At 42.5% G+C, this 16,422-nt stretch overlaps 1 protein-coding gene and 1 long non-coding RNA gene across 2 annotated transcripts in view; one reads left to right on the top strand and one right to left on the bottom strand.

Annotated features, from left to right (window-relative positions):
- Positions 1-1,086: 1,086 nt before the first annotated feature.
- LOC306825375 lies at positions 1,087-1,662 on the bottom strand. Its single transcript, XR_013779248.1, has 2 exons — positions 1,571-1,662; positions 1,087-1,409 (listed from the first exon to the last, which is right to left on the bottom strand). It is a non-coding gene; the product is annotated as an uncharacterized lncRNA (long non-coding RNA).
- sntb2 (syntrophin, beta 2) overlaps positions 1,403-16,422 on the top strand; it is a 30,384-nt gene continuing 15,364 nt past the window's right edge. Inside the window, exon 1 of the mRNA XM_079346081.1 lies at positions 1,403-2,214. Within this exon, the coding sequence (XP_079202207.1) occupies positions 1,485-2,214 (730 nt within the window). The 5' untranslated portion in view covers positions 1,403-1,484. The remainder of the gene's footprint in view (positions 2,215-16,422) is intronic.

The following is a 16,422-nucleotide window of genomic DNA, read 5'->3' as shown; positions in this document are numbered from 1 at the left end:
CCTGCACATTTAAAAGATTTTCTTGTCTCTCTCAGGCCACCTGAATAAATGTTTCAGGTCTAAAGACATCAAATGAGTTTGTTGAATGTTTTGAAAGTCCTTGAGAGTCTGAACCCTCAGAATGTAAGATTTAGATACATTGTGTGGAATTCAATCACTTTTTTTTTTACTTTACTGTCTACACATTCATATGTTACCTTCATGAAATTTACAAGGCCTATCAGATCATCGTACAGCAGATAGAGATGACATTAAAACCTGCAGTAGGTAACAAAAATAATGTTTAGCCAGCTGCATATATGAATAGAGAAAAACAGAGAATGGATGTGAACAGGCTTTGAGTCCATAATGCTACATGGACGCCCCGCCTCTGTCATCATTAATAAATAATCTACAGGTCTACACGTCTATTGGCCGCCTGCGTCTCTCATCCGGCTCTCAGTTCACTCTCGTATGCTGCAAACACAAACTACGTCAAGTTGCAGGCTGTAAAACGGAATGAAACAGCAAATCAGAGGATTAATCTTTCAGTATAAATCGTAAATGTGTCAAACTGGTCTACAAAGCTGCATTTGCCTCTGAACTAAAGGTATTTTCTGTGGAAGTTACGGTCGAGTTTTTAAAACCACCAGTCCCAAGCTTAAGGGGTTAAACTTGCCAAAAATGCCACTACTTCATGGTTGGGAGTTGGGACTGTCCTTGTAGGTAAAGCGAGACAGCTTTTTATTTCAGCAAACATTTAAATGAAATCTGCTGACGCAAACCAGCGTGTACATTTCGTTAATCCTGCTACACATCATTTTAAACATAATCGGCATATAATACTATATGATGTTTAATCAAAATTGTTGTGTAAATGAACTGTTTTCTTCTTGCCTGTGTTTGTACAATGAGCGATGTTGTTTTTAATATTTTTTTTAATTCGATTATAAAAAATCTTGTTGTTGCCTGTAGGCTGGCTGGAGACATTTAGGATTTAATATAGCCTAAATTTAAGGTTTATTTAACTTTATTCTAAAAGATTGGCATTAGCCTACACTTAAAATTCTGAATAGGCTTAATGAAAAAAAAACAAGAATCCCTTCATAATGTCTTCAACACTTAACATTTCTTTTTAGCCAGACTGGCTCCAAGACGACAGGATTCGTGGTCACTTTTATTTTGAAAGATATGAACGGATGTGTGTATTTGTTGCTGCCACCTTTGTAGTCGAAGTCGGACAGCTTTACAACCTGAACTCAAAAACAAGCCCTGTTGTTGGGCTTCACTTCTTTTCTTTCCCCTCTCTCCCTCTCTTCTTTTCTCGGGAGTCCCTCTGTGTTTTTTCTCGCCCTCCGCCTGGAGCCACAGTGCCGGAGTGGGTGTGTCGACGCGGGGCCAGTGGAGCCTCGTCGCTGCTTGTGCGCACTCTGAAAAGAGGAAAAAAGTTGATGATGAGTTTAGAGTGAAAGCGGCCCCGCCACGGAGCAGGCTCACCGTCCAGGATGGCAGTTTGGACCCGAGCGGACAAGAACGGGCAACTGGACCTTCTGCTCCGCGACCGCTGGATCCGAGTGGCCGCTGAACTCACCCGAGAAACGCTGACTTTAAGTGCCGAGGCAGAGGCGAGCGGACAGGGGGGGAACCACTGGGACTACAACAACTCTTCGGCGGGCCTGCGAAATGGTCTGTCGAACGGAAACGACCCAGGAACGAGTCCGGGGAACCCTGGCCGCGGTACATCCTCGGGTCAAGACCAACTTCAAAACCAGAACCACGGGGTTCGGGGGCGCAGCAACAGCCCAGGTCGCGGAGCTTCCAGTCGGGGTCAGTACGACGGGAACTACGGTCTAAACAGCCCTGGAAAGTACCCAAATAACGGCACAAGCTCTGAGTTTGGAAGTCCCGGCTCCAGCTATGGCAGTCCCGGGTCCAGCTTCGGGTCGAGGCAGGGCGACCTCCCCGTCAGCGTTGACGGCTCTTCTGAAGCAGTGCGGAAAGTGCGAGTTGTCAAACAGGAGTCTGGCGGGCTGGGGATCAGTATCAAAGGGGGGCGAGAGAACCGGATGCCCATCCTCATCTCCAAGATCTTTCCAGGGCTCGCTGCCGACCAGAGCCGGGCACTCCGGGTCGGGGACGCGATTCTTTCGGTGAACGGTAACGACCTCCGGGAGGCAACGCATGACCTGGCGGTGCAGGCGCTCAAGAAGGCCGGAAAAGAAGTGACGTTAGAAGGTAAGTGGACCAACTCGAGAGCGGGGATTTACTGCGGCCGAGATAAGACCCATGTTGTCGGGCTGCACACCCCCAGTGTTACCCCTTAATCATCTGGTCTACAACTGCTTGAGTTGGGTTGGCTACATTTTACAATGCACCACTGTCACTGTGAAGTTTAGTTACAGTTTTATCAGACTTTGAACTAAACTGTTAAAATATAATCTGGAAAAACAGAACATTCAAACCAAGTCATTAAATCCCTTATGAATATTTTAGCACATTATTTAGATTAATATAATTCAAATAATGTTTTTTTTGTTTTTTTTATTTTTTTTTCACTTGCAGTTGTTGTGCTTAAAACACATTTCTGTGCATCTCTTTTGCATTGATAAAGCTTTTGCAAATCTATTAAAGATTGAATATATAACTGTATTTAACCCACCCATATTGAGACAAGATAATCATAGCAGACAACAGATTTTTTCCTTCATTTAACCGGGATGTCCCATGAGATTAGTATGAATTTTCTAAGGGAGACATGACCAAGACAGTCAACAGTATATCTGAAATTATACCAACATAATCAGTCTATTAATTCCTACAGTTTTATTTGAAAAATAAATAACCATAAAAAAAGATCAAATATTCATCCTAACAAGATCTCATGTTAAAGAGAGATAACTAACATTTGATAGGTTTTTGTTGAGTGTACCTTTTTAAAACCAAATAATAGTATTTAGTAGTTTATCGTTTTACAGAACAGCAGAGAGATTTGACAGAAGTAAACAGGCTCACAAACAAACTTGATCTATGAAGACAGAGGAGCAGGGCTCATATAATACCATCAGAACAGAAAGCCTTTGATTAGTGTAAACAGGAAAGTAACCACAGTTGTGGTCACAGTCAGAGTTAGATACATTGTACTCTTTGTATTTGAATGGCTGTGGGTTACTAAAGATAAGAGGTCACTGTAAACATAGTGGAAGAGATTTGTCTGTGTGACCGCACTGATGCAGTCCAGGCGAGAGAGAAAGAGGAAAACATCTGAATGATCGGTGGGGAAAAAGAATATAACCAAATCTGACTTATGGGAAAGTAAAATAGGAAGTGTATAAAGGTGCTACGTGATGAACGCATTCTTAACACCAACAGGGGAACATGTTAAACAAATATGAAGGTTAACAAACACAGCTTTAGCTGAAACTGTGGGTGAAGAAAGTCAGACATCAGTGCACTATAGAGGCTGATATTCCTCTCAGGTGTTGGTGGAGAACAAAACGGAGCTAAAAGAAGTGCAAATATTTCATCTCCACCATCATCCAGACGTCATTTGCTTAACTCCAAATTGCTCTGTTGCTCTTTTGTAATCACAAAAACTCCGCGATGCAGCACTTCTGTGATTGTGTTGCATCATATTCTCATTATCTGCTCAGCAGAGGTTACTTAAGGTAAGCTGTGAGGATATGCATTATGCACATAGCACAAAGCTGACTGAACTTCTCATGTAAGACTGATCGTGCATGGTTAGACATGGTGGTGCTCGGGAGATATGTCCTGTCCCATTTTTAGGAGTGAACTCAAATCCGTGGAGACGAGTTCAGTTCTTTGCTGATGTTTAAATCTTCACTGTGTGGAAGGTTGAAAAAGAGTGAATTGGAGGGAGTGAGGCCTCAGAGCCCCCAGGGTTTGGAAACTTCAGGCTAGGAACAGCTAAATACAGTGTTTAATGGTTTGGAATGGATGCTGGGTGAATACTGACGAGCTCGAATTGTAGTGAAGTAATCAATGTGTTGCACATTTGCACTCAAAGCAGAGGTCGACCTGTTTGAAAGCACACAATAAACAAATCGACTTTTTCTAGCTTATCTAATTGAAATCATTGACTTTTGTCTCTTACCAGAAATAATCTCCCTCATGTTCACTTGTTAAGATCAGTTTGTGTTTTTCAGCTGGTTGATGAGATCCCTGATTTGGCTTTTCAAAATAAAGCTGCAAAATCTGTCCATTTTGTTTTCAGTTCATGTCTTGTGTTTTTCAGAGAAGCACCAGATCGCTGGCTGGACAATAAAACATTTCTGGGGTCCTGTGGCCTAGTGTTTAGTCTGCGCCCCATGTACAGAGGTATACCTTGAAGCAGCCAGTGCCCATTCGAACCTTTCCTGTGGCCCCTTTCCCGTCACGTTATTCTGCACTCTCTCTCCCTGATTTTTAAAAAAAAATTTCTTTTAACTGTATTCACTCTTCTGTTTCTCACATAAATGCATAAACAAGTAAACAATCCAAATTACAAAATAAAACATTTTTAGCTGACAAGTTGAGTTTTAGCCAGCCAATAAGTATATTCTGCTCTGTTAAGAGTTCTGATTGGTTTGAATTGCTGGATTCATTTGTAATTAGTAATTTATTTATCTTTCGTAATAAAAAAAAAACACAACAAGCTGAATTCCTTGAAACAACCCAACTTAAAAAAAAAAGCAAGCCAGAGTGTCGAGATTCAGATGTTCAGATGTTAGTTTAGGGTCAACTCTGGTGATTAATGATTACAATTAAATATCCTTTTCGGTGAAGCATCACAAAAGATATACGGACCTTGCCCAGGTTGTAACCCTCAAAATGTTGAAACATGAATCAATTGAAAACAATGAGAGGTTATTTAGGCCTGTTGCATGACACTGGAACTAAATGATTTCCAGTGAACCCTCTGGCTAAGGCCCAGATGAGAGGATGTGCTTCCTCCTGCCTCAACACACACACACACACACACACACACACACACACACACACTCCACACATGGGCCTCTGTTTGGAAGAATGTGTCAGTTGCCTGTCACTGTTTGTCAGTTCGACAGGCGGTGAGCTGTGTTGTTTGTGGACCCCTCCGTCTCTGCCCGTCTCCCACCACTCTGAGAAAAGAAATGGCTGTCACACAGAACGAGGCAGAGTTTCCAGAGCACCGTGCAGTTCAAACAATACATAAACCCCCTGATAGTCTCACAATTAGCTTAGGCGCCCCACATTCCTGACCTCCGCGTGCATGTGCGTATTTAGGCCAAAGGTCAACACTGGGGGCTCTGGCTGGGATAAATCGTGCCGCTCCACACTTACAGCACACTTACACTGACTTTTATTGCTGGTGTTCAATGAGTGAGGAGAGTGAGTCATCTGAGAAGGTGATGAAGGGAGAATTTGAGTTTTCTTTTGAACTTTCCTCCAAAACTGCATGTTGACGAGTATGTTCAATACGTAGTTAAAAAAGCTCTATGAGCACTTATATGAGAGTAATTGTACTTAAAGTGATATTTGCAATAAGCTTTGTCTCATTAGAAACCTGGTAGTATTTTTGAATGGTCGAGCATCCCGCCCTCATTTTCACTGTTTCCGGCCACTGAAGCTACAGACCTATCACAGGCCACTTCACTGCCAGAATCTAAAAGCAAGGTCTGGCATCTTGTTCGTAAGCTATGCTAACAGGCTCTGAGGAGACTGAGAAGAACTCCAAACTGATATGGGTGAAGGGGATTTTGAAGGCCTTGTGCTTGAATCGGGTGTTTTTGTGTTCTCACCGTTTGTTATGGACACAGACAGACAGTCTGTTTGCTGCCAATTCCTTCTGAAATCTCTGAATCAGTTAAGTAGACGGCCATATGTGAAACGGCCCAGACAGACTGTAAATAGAGCACCGTAGCTTCAGTGGGAGTGGCCTGTGGTGCTGTGCATTCTGGGAGTTGTTGTCTATCCTCCGCATGAGCCAAAAAGACAGCTTCTGCCTTTTCTCGGTCAAGAAGGCACCAACTTCAAAATATATTTCACATTTCTACTTCGACCCAATGTCAATACAGATTCATGTTTGAACAGTTGAAGTATCCCTTTAACTAACTGGTCGTAATCAGGCACGTTCTGGAGATTCATTGTCTTCTATAAATCCATGAATTACTATTTCTATTTATTTCAAATGTAAACAGTGCTTGACAAGCGATCCAGTAAAGGACTGCTTACATTTGATAATTGAACCTATTTTAAGATTTCCTGTCCATGCTAAGAGGTTTGGGAGGGTTGTGTCACGACTTCAACGCCTTTAGAATTTAGACCGATTTTGAGCTGCATTTTCACCAATTTAGTAACCGTGAAGCTAATAACTGTGAAGCAACTCTGTCGTTTCTTTCATCTCGTCTTCTGTCGAGCCAGACTGCGTGTCGGCTCGTTCCAGCAGGCAGATGTTTTCAGTAAAACTCTGTGTGTTCAAAAGACCCTGAACGTTCCTTTTAAAAGTGCCGGTCAAATAAAGTGAATGTGTGCTTATTGTTCACTTCATACATGACTAAACACAGTTAAGAGACCTGATTTTGTTTGTATTGCACATCACTGTGAATATATAATCAAATCTCAGTTACTGGTAGATCCAAACATGCAAGGACAAAGGTTCTGATAAAAGTCTGCTTGTGAGGATCAATTTGAAGAGGACAGTTATAAAAGTGTGTTGAGTGGGAAGAAGAGTACATGTACAGGTGAACAGAATTCAAGCTTCACATTAATGTAGATGTTCGTCTGTACCTGCAGCATGTTAGAAGCAGAAAGTACTGCCGACACTGTTCAGAAGTGTTTGTTTTCCCCAAGTTTAAAAAGAGAGGGAAAAACTACAAACGCAATAATGTTCTTAAAACCAAAACAGAAATGTTCTTATTTTGTCTTTTTATATCTTATTTTCACCTCTTAGGCTAATTTAAAATTATTCTGTATTATCAGTAACATTTAATCTTGTCTGTAGCAGCAAGAGTCTACTTGAAGAAATATGAAATGGGTTTTTACCACTCTTTCCTAAACTGTATTTGTTTGTTTTGTCTTCTTTTGTAATATATTAGCTGATTTAGCTCTTTCAAGTTGGTTTGGAAAACAAAAAATGCGAAAGGAAGTCTGATCATCAAAAAAGGAAGTTGGAGCATGTGGTTACCGCCAATTATATTATAAGACCTGTCATTTAGTCTACAATTACTGAAACACGATTTCTGAGTAATTCTTCACAACGTATGACACTATCTTCTAATCTGAATGTGATTTTTCTTTATTCCAGTGACCGCAGTGATTTGCCTCACTTCGTGTTGTGTTCATCGTACTTTTATTGGTCAGAAAACCACCTGGTGTCATTTTGTGAATCAAAGAAAGTCCCAGCTACACCGTCACCTTGACGTCGCCTGTCAGAGTTCAGCTTGTTGCTTCATGAAGCCTGTCTCACTCCCCCAGCTCACAGGAATGAAATAATGAGTTCTGTTTTTGCCCATTAACACGTGACATACATCCCAGACATGCCACTGGTTAATCCCCTCCACACGCTAGCTGACTGATAGACATAACAACCCATATGTTCCAATGATTAGATGAAGCTTGCTGCAGCAGCAGCTCGTGTCTTATTGGGTTATCCCGCTGGTCAGTGGAAGGAGATGGAGGTTGATCTCTTTGTGGGGAGTAATCGGAGGAAGAGAGAGAGCACATACCAGACACACAGGCTATTGATGAGACTTTTCTTTTGTGCGGCGGCCAGAACAAGCCGGCCGTCAGCGCACAGGGCCGTATGCTGTCCTCATGGAGCGAGATGTGCCTCAGAGCATGAGCCTGCACAGGCTGAACTAGGCCACGTTTGTCAGTTCTGTGTCAGGATGAACTCCTTTACCTTGGATATGCTGATGAGTGGAGGCTTTAAAAGTATGAATTACAAACAATATAAAAAGGGTGATCCTGTCAGACCAGTTGTCTGTCTGTAAATGGAACAAAAAAAATAATGCTTAAAAACTCCAGTAAGGAACTTAAGTCTCTTGTGGAGTTTAAAATCCCACTGTGAACCAAAGCAGTGCATCGGATTTCTCAGCCTGTTTTGTGTGTTTTGTATGAGGAAGCACTATAAAATGACCACTCTAAGTTGCTGTTTTCTATTACCCCAGCCAAGTCGTGTTTTAATCAAGCCATTAGCAGCTTTCAGAGCTATTCTACCACTGATGTTTATTCTTATATAATTCTGGTATCAGACAGATACTCATTCCTAGTTATTGGAATCGGTTTTGGGCAAAGCGATGGGGTCCTCATTTCCTTTTTTTAAGTTCAACCAATTGCTGTGAGAGGAAACTGAAGGAAAATACCCTGACAATTATTATGAGGTAATTGTTTCTGTAAGTGATGCATGCTGTTTATGTTTTGAGATGGCTTTTTTTTCTGGTTGGGGCTCCAGTATCAAACTCTTTACTCAGTAGATGCAGGAGTGGAATACTAAACATTTTAGCTCATGAAAGCAAAAAATATGTGCATCCTGATACTTTGAAGTTGGTTTAGGATTTGGAGTAACTGACCCATTAAAGCCACGCTGATGAATTTATAACAAATCGAAGCAAAGTCTCTTCGGGGGAAATGGAACCAGAGGAAATCACATGTGGCATTTTCCAGATCTTTTAGTGTTTGTACGGCCTGACATGGTGTGGTGCCACATTTGACAGTTCAGTAAATACAGGTTTAAATATGTTTGTTAGTAATTTCATCAGTTCAGCTTGAGAACAAACATCTGATACTGAACAGAGTTGTTGCTTACGCTGGGCAGGAAATGTGCCATGTATTCAGTGTTTGTTGCCGTGGTGTTGCTTCGTGGTCGTGCTCTGGGAAACACTGTGGATAAACCAGCATCAATCTGTGCCCTCATATGATGGATAGACATTTGTAATCTTTTGACAGTAGAGAATGATGAATGTGATTATTTTTGTCCATAATCTGCTTTATCCTTTGTAGACAGTTGGCACACATATTCGAACACACTTTCAGGTCATACAGTGAAGAGTCTGACGGTTAGGAAAAATGACTAATTTTGTAGCTGTTAGGTAACAACAGGCGTGTATTCTTTTTACAGTATGATTTCCTTAAAGCTTTTCCTCAACAAAGAGGAAGGAGCAGGTGTGGCTGTGTTCGAGGGGTCGAGGGAACACTTTCTTGTTCTGATCTGTGTGTGAGAGATACACAGAGTGATGTCATAAAGTCTTGTGTGTTAGTCATTACTAATGTTAATCTGCACAGGCTTCAGATAGTCATTATGGCCATGGGGGTTTGATCTTAAGTTACTTCTAAAGCTTGATCCAGAGAAACGCGTCATCAACAATCAGTCATTGTCCTGATTCTCAACTAAATCAGTTCCTGAAAGTTGTCTTAATGCCAGGGATCTAAAGATAAATAGTGAAATCATAATAAGTCGATCGAAAGGTGTCACGGTTCACATCGGTGCTTAAGTGAGCATAAGCAGCTGCAGAGCAAGCCTGTGAAATTTAGGGCAAATCACTGTCTTTTAAATCTGAGGTGTTGAAGTATTTTGGCTTCCACGAGACAAAAAAATTAAAGAGGTGAGAAGAGAACAGACTAGATGAAAACTGTGCAAATGTTGCGAGTAGACGGGGAACATGATGCAGCACCACACCACAATGAGCAGCTCAGATCACCTCCGCTTGTTGAGAGAAAAAAAACATTGAAAGGCCAAAGCACACTGACGAGCAGGTTCACAGTCCCTAAAGGAATCTTTTTTAGTCTTCATTTGTCTACATTCTCATTTTGTAAAACAAATTGTGCAAGAATCGTTGTGTGAATTGCATCGTTTCGTAACGTCAGTTTAGTTAATTGATCAGTAGTTAGCATTAGGGCCCGACATATTTGAGATTTTTGGGGCTGATACCGATCAATGATGGGGAGAGAAAAAATCCAATACCAACGTATCTGCCGATATCTTTCTTCGATCTACATTCAATCAGCAGAGCACATTCATTTTTCTTTTTAAATGAATCCTGTAATACTGGTGCAAATCTGCAATGAAACAGTTGTGACAGTCGCTGGGTATGCTGATATCATCGGCTGATATCATTGGCTAACCAATAATGGTCGGGCTCTAGTTAGCACAAGTCAATCTGGTACATTTTTTGTGTGCAAATGCTGCATGCTGTATTTGATATAATAACCTTTAAATGAGATACCTCAACCTCGAACCTCAGATCCAAGAGGAACAATGCGGTATTCGTCCCAGTTGCGTAACACTGGACCAGCTCTACACTCTCCATCGGGTGCTCGAAGGTTCATCGGAGTTCGCTCTGTGGCATCCTATGGGGGGTGCTCCGAGAGTATTGGGTCTAGGGCCCTTTGCTAAGGGCGGTCCGGTCCCTGTATGACCAAAGCAAGAGCCTGGTTCACATTGTCGGCCTTAAGTCGGACCTGTTCCCGGTGCACGTTGGCCTCCAGCCTTTTACGGACACAATCTCTAGGTGCAGCGAGGGGCCAGAGGGGGTCCCGATTGCGGAGCACAGGATCTTGTCTCTGCTTTTTGCGGATGATGTGGTCTTGTTGGCTCCATCGAACCTGGACCTCCAGCACGCACTGGAACGGTTCGCTACTGAGTGTGAGGAAGCTGGGATAAAGATCAGCACCTCTAAATTGAGGCCATAGTTTTCGACTGGAAAAAGGTGCCTTGCCCTCTCTGGGTCAGTGGGGCGCCTTGCCCCAGGTGGATCTCGGGGTCTTGTTCACGAGTGGGGGGAGGATGGAGCGTGAGGTGACAGACGGATCGGTGCAGCGTCCACAGTCATGCGGTCGCTGTATCGGTCCGCCGTGGTGAAGAAGGACCTCAGCCGAAAGGCGAGCAATTTACCGGTCGATCTTCGTTCCTACCTTCACCTACGGTCATGAGCTTTGGGTCATGACCTAAAGAACAAGATCCTGGAAACAAGTGCCTGAATTGGGCTTCCTTTGTAGGGTGAGGAGCTCGGAGTTGAGCCGCTACTCCTTCACATCGAGAGGAGTCAGCTGAGGTGACTCGGGCATCTGTTCCGGATGCCCCCTGGACGCCTCCCTTGGGAGGTATGTCGGGCATGTCCCTCCAGGAGGAGGCCTCGAAGTAGACCTAGGACACGCTAGGCCGCTCTCGGCTAGCCTGGGAACGCCTCGGGGTCCCACCGGAAGAGTTGGAGGAAGTGTCTGGGGTGAGGGAAGTCTGGGCGTCTCTGCTTAGATTGCTGACCCCGCGACCCGACCCGGGATAAGCGGCACAAAATGGATAAATGGACGGACTACTGTCCAGATACAGACACATATTGGGAGAGAGAGGCTTGACATGCCTTAACCATGCCAAGTGTTGCAGAAATATGACACACATACGGTTGACAGGGTTTTCCTGGAATAAAAGCGTTTAGTTAAAAATGTGAAAGACAAATCAAAGGACTTCACATAAACTTGTCCCTGGTTGAATCAGACAACTGGTTTCACTGGAACACGCCCTCCACCCCCTACAAACGCTTGAGGACGTGTTCCAGGATTTTGAAGAACTCAAGTATGAGTATACATTTTCAAATCCAGGAAGACGAATATTAAAATTCCCGTCAAATTATAAGTAAATAAATGATATCTGCATGTAAACAATGAATGAGCACACTATTGACTGGACTATACAACAAAGAGACATTAACGTTTGAAAGAAAGATTGTTGATGTACACTATTTAAATGTGCATTACAAGAGACCTCTCTCTCTCACACACGCGCACACACACACACACACACACACACACACAGACACGTTGTTCTCATTACGTTTCTGGCAGAAATGGTTTTTGAAAGGAGTTTTTGGACATATGGGGGGAGAAGTAGAGCTGGACACCGGATCGAAGGAGAAGGAGGAAAAAAAAAAGGGAGGAGAGTAAGCGAGAGGAATGAGAGAGGAGAATTAGGAGAGCGTAGAAGTCCAAACCACAGGGGAATTTCTGGCCAGTTTTGGGGGGAAAATCCAGAGACTGGGGTCTGACTGCATGACTTGCAGCTCTGTAAACTATTACTTTGTTATTTAGGCCATACCAAAGGATTATTACTTGTGTGGATGTTATGAGAAAGAAGAGAGGAAGGCAGTTTATAGCTTTTGCCACAAATAACGCCACAATCAAATATGTGTCGAGTCAGTTTCTTCTGCTCTTTGCACTTTTCTTCTTTTACACGTTTCCCTTTTGCCCAGCCTCTTCCCTGCCTTCCACTCTCCCTCTGCGTCTGCAGGCAGCCAAGTGTAAAGGAGGCAGATGAGCTGGCCTCGTGGGATTTAGCTCCGGCGGGATTCTCCCCTTACACGCTTACATATACTGTAGATAAATACATACAAAGAGGGCAAAAATGTGCTGAGCACTCACACGTGCCATTCGCCCAGTGGCAGGCCTAATTAGCCGACGCGGAGCAGAGCGACAGACCTGACAGAACTAATGAGTTCATGCAAAAACACCAAAGAAAGGAGAGAGAGTGAGACAGACAAACTGAAAGCATGGAGAGAAAAAAAAAGAACTTTAGCAGAGAGCGGCAGGCTGTGACGATGGAGAGGTATTAGTTCTGGCAGAATAAACTAGGAAAATTTGTAAGATGAGGAAAAGTCCGAATGCAACTGTAAACATACGAAGATCTGCTGACACCTCAAATATTCCCACAGTTGAAAAGGAATGAGCCACACTGCCAAAACCAAGACATCTTTTTTTTTTTTTTTTTTATCTGAGCGTTGGGCTTACACACCTATTTAATTTATGTTGATAAATTCATCTTTGCATCCTGATAACAGATTGTAGAGATCTCTTAACAGTATTTTCGTTGGTTTTCAGAGGATTTAGCTCAATATTGATTCTTTAAATTGTTATCTTGACACTGACAGTTTGGGCTTGTTGTGCCAGCTGCGTGATGGATTGACGTTTCGAAATAACTGTAAGAAGACCCTTGACATCATTACACAATCATCAAAACTAAACATTTGTCGTTCATGACCAAATACCTGCAAAGCTTCTGAAACATCCGGCATCCCACCTAATCTGTTTTTATGTTCAGCAGAGTTTTCAACCTAAAACAACTCTCTATTGGTGCTTGCATCTGTTTGTAATGTGGACTCTGCTGTAGGAATCAGGCCCAAAAGTGAAGGTGAGCGCAGGTGATGTAATTCCTTTTACTCGTTGTCATTGTGAACAATTAAATTATCACTAAGCTCAAAGCTCTTCTGTGCTAATGTTCTCCCAGAGCTGCGAGCATGGACACTGTTTGTAGCTCCTTTGCACACTCTGGCTCTTGTTAGGGATTTATTGCATCAGTAAATCATGTACTGGCCAGAGGTTTTACACTATTACACAGCCTGATCGATGTAGGGTTACATTATGTCGAAACAAAAAGCATATCCTATCACTAACAAAGTGTACAAAATTCAAAAACACTCTCCTGCTCTGTCATTCTTGGTCTTCAGATATAAAGTGCTTTAAGTGGCATTTATCCGCAGACAGGATGACACATAAATCAGCATATCGCAGCTTCCCTTTAGTCAAAAGTAAGAAGGAGTTAACAGTGCAGCAGACAGGCTGCACAATGGATGAAAAAACCGACTGTAAGCTGCTCGCAGGATCTCAGCTGTTAAAAAGCTGCTACGTCCCGCAGGATGGATTTGATTACTCCATCAAAGAGTGCAACTGCTGCCAACCCTTTTATTTACTCCAAACAAAAGCAAAACAGAAAGTGACGAAAAGCAGATGTACGACGGTCGACTCTGCCAACATTATGACACATTAGAAAATGCGTTCCCAATAAAGCAGCAAACATTGAAGACATTTAAAGTGAGCGTACTTAAGATGCAGCCGTGCGTGGATTTAAATTCAGACTTAGTGAGCGCTTTGTCTTCTTCAGTTACAAAATGTCTTTGTGTTGTTGTCTGTCTGTCTCAGTCCAGTTTAAGGCATTTCAGTGATGCTGAGCCACAATACTCACCTGATATATGAAGTAACTTCCATGTTACGTAGAATCAGTCTTTAGAGTTTGTACTTGGTTAAAATGGCAACGTACAGCCACCATCGTTCCTTTCTCAGTTCTTGGCAAAGTGTTCAAAGATTTTGAACTTGAATATGGTGCCAGATTTTTCCAGTTTGTTATTCAGGACCAAAGATGTGCAACTTGAAATATCTGTTGCTATTCATGATGATGAGCTTCTGATAAACTAGTGCTTTTAATTTCCTCTTTCTAAGAATAACCATTGTTGCAAAAACTCCCCGACAATGCTGGGAAATAAATAGCTCCCATATCCTCTTTTTTTTTTCCTGCCGCTCTTTGTAAAAGGCTTGATCTTGCATATCACCAACATGTCACTGACACACATACAGCATCAAGTCTTTTGTGCAATCAGGTTTATCCAAATGCTGTTTAATATACAAGCTTCAAAAATGTTAAGATTTTACATACTCGATTTGTTTAAGTTTTTTTAATTTTTAAATTTTTTTGTAAATACAGATTTGTAATATTTACATTTGTAATAGTCCTACACATACTGTCACTTGTGGGCCAATCAACGAAACAGCCACAAAGCCCACCTGATGAGCCTCTCCCCACTTAGATTCAGGATCCCTTCACCACCTCACCTCCTCCCCTCTTCTTTCACCTCCTCCCCTCCTCCTTTCACCTCCTCCCCTCCTCCTTTCACCTCCTTCCCTCCTCCTTTCACCTCCTCCCCTTCTACTTTTACCTCCTCCACTCCTCCTTCACCTCTTCCCCTCTTCTTTCACCTCCTTCCCTCCTCCTTTTACCTCCTCCTCTCTTCTTCTCCTCCTCCCCTCCTCCTTTCACCTCCTCCCCTTTTACTTTCACCTCCTCCCCTCTTCCTTAACCCCTTTCCATCTTCTTTCACCTCCTCCTTTCACCTCCTTCCCTCCTCCTTTTACCTCCTCCTCTCTTCTTCTCCTCCTCCCCTCCTCCTTTCACCTCCTCCCCTCTTCTTTCACCTCCTCCCCTCCTCCTTTCACCTCCTCCCCTCCTCCTTTCACCTCCTTCCCTCCTCCTTTCACCTCCTCCCCTTCTACTTTTACCTCCTCCACTCCTCCTTCACCTCTTCCCCTCTTCTTTCACCTCCTTCCCTCCTCCTTTTACCTCCTCCTCTCTTCTTCACCTCCTCCCCTCCTCCTTTCACCACCTCCCCTCTTATTTCACCTCCTCCCCTCTTCTTTAACCCCTTTCCATCTTCTTTTAACTCCTCCTTTCACCACCTCCCTCTTCTCCCTCAGATCCAGGAGGTGCTGATTTCTCGGGATATTAGCAACAAGTCCTTTGAGCCGAAACTAACACCCGACCTGTAATGTCTTTCTCAGTGTTTACAACCAGGCTCAGACATGTCTGAGTGTCTTCCTGACAGCTACAGTTGGATTTATGCCCACTTAATCTCAACAAGAGTTAGGCGTTGCTTCCCTCAACTGATTTCATCTTAAAAAGTTCACACTGAAAGAAGCATAATGACTCACCTGCTCGTAATATCAGCACATAACCAGAGACCGCTCTGCACTGTGAGGAGAACTTTTACTCTGAAGCTTGAACGGTTTACTCAAACTCCACTACACGTTTTTCAGTATATATATATATATATATATATATATATATATAATTCATTTAGTTTACATATAGTACTACAGTTTACTGTTACTCATTTTGTGCATGACATTGATCATTTATACAAAGAAAAATGAAAGGATGGTTGCTCCACAATTAGAGTTTCTAATTGTCCTCTGTAGTTCCACATGATGGTGACGCTCCATTTAACAGAGGACAATGAATAAACACAGCTGACAACACAAAGTGCTGAAACTACAAATGCTATAAACACTGTGGAACCACAAAGTATTAAAACAGAACCATGTAAGACGTACATTGAATGCATGTTTAAAGTGACACACAATAAAGAACAGGATGATTATACCCTGCATGATATAAGGGGCTACATACTAGATTTAATAATGCAGGTTCCTTACTCAGTCTGAAGTTTTGATACCACCACATGTTTTCAAACATTACAACCTGCGTTACTCTAATGATGGATACAATTGAAAAGTACTGAAGCTTAAAAACTAAACAGTAGATCCTTAGTCATCTTAATTCAGAGTGTGAGCACTTCAATGTTTCGAAACTTTAACAAAGTATTTGTGCAAGCAGACAGTGGGCAGAGGTAGCTAGCATGAAAACTGTAGAACTGTTTAGTCACAATGTAAAGAATAATCCTTAAATCTTCACACATCGATTCAAAGAATAAATGAATCCCAGTAATATTGTGAGCGTCAGCCGCTGTAGAGCAAGATATTTAAATTAAGGATGAACTGCCGTCTTTTAAGTGTGGAAGCATTTGGGCTTCCCCGAGACAGAAACGTTGTGCAAATATTGCAAGCAGACAGGGAACTACAGAAACA

This window comes from Symphodus melops (genome assembly GCF_947650265.1).
Source record: "Symphodus melops genome assembly, chromosome: 6".
In the NCBI taxonomy this organism is placed as follows: Eukaryota; Metazoa; Chordata; class Actinopteri; order Labriformes; family Labridae; genus Symphodus; species Symphodus melops.
This window is presented reverse-complemented; position numbering and strand designations above follow the sequence as displayed.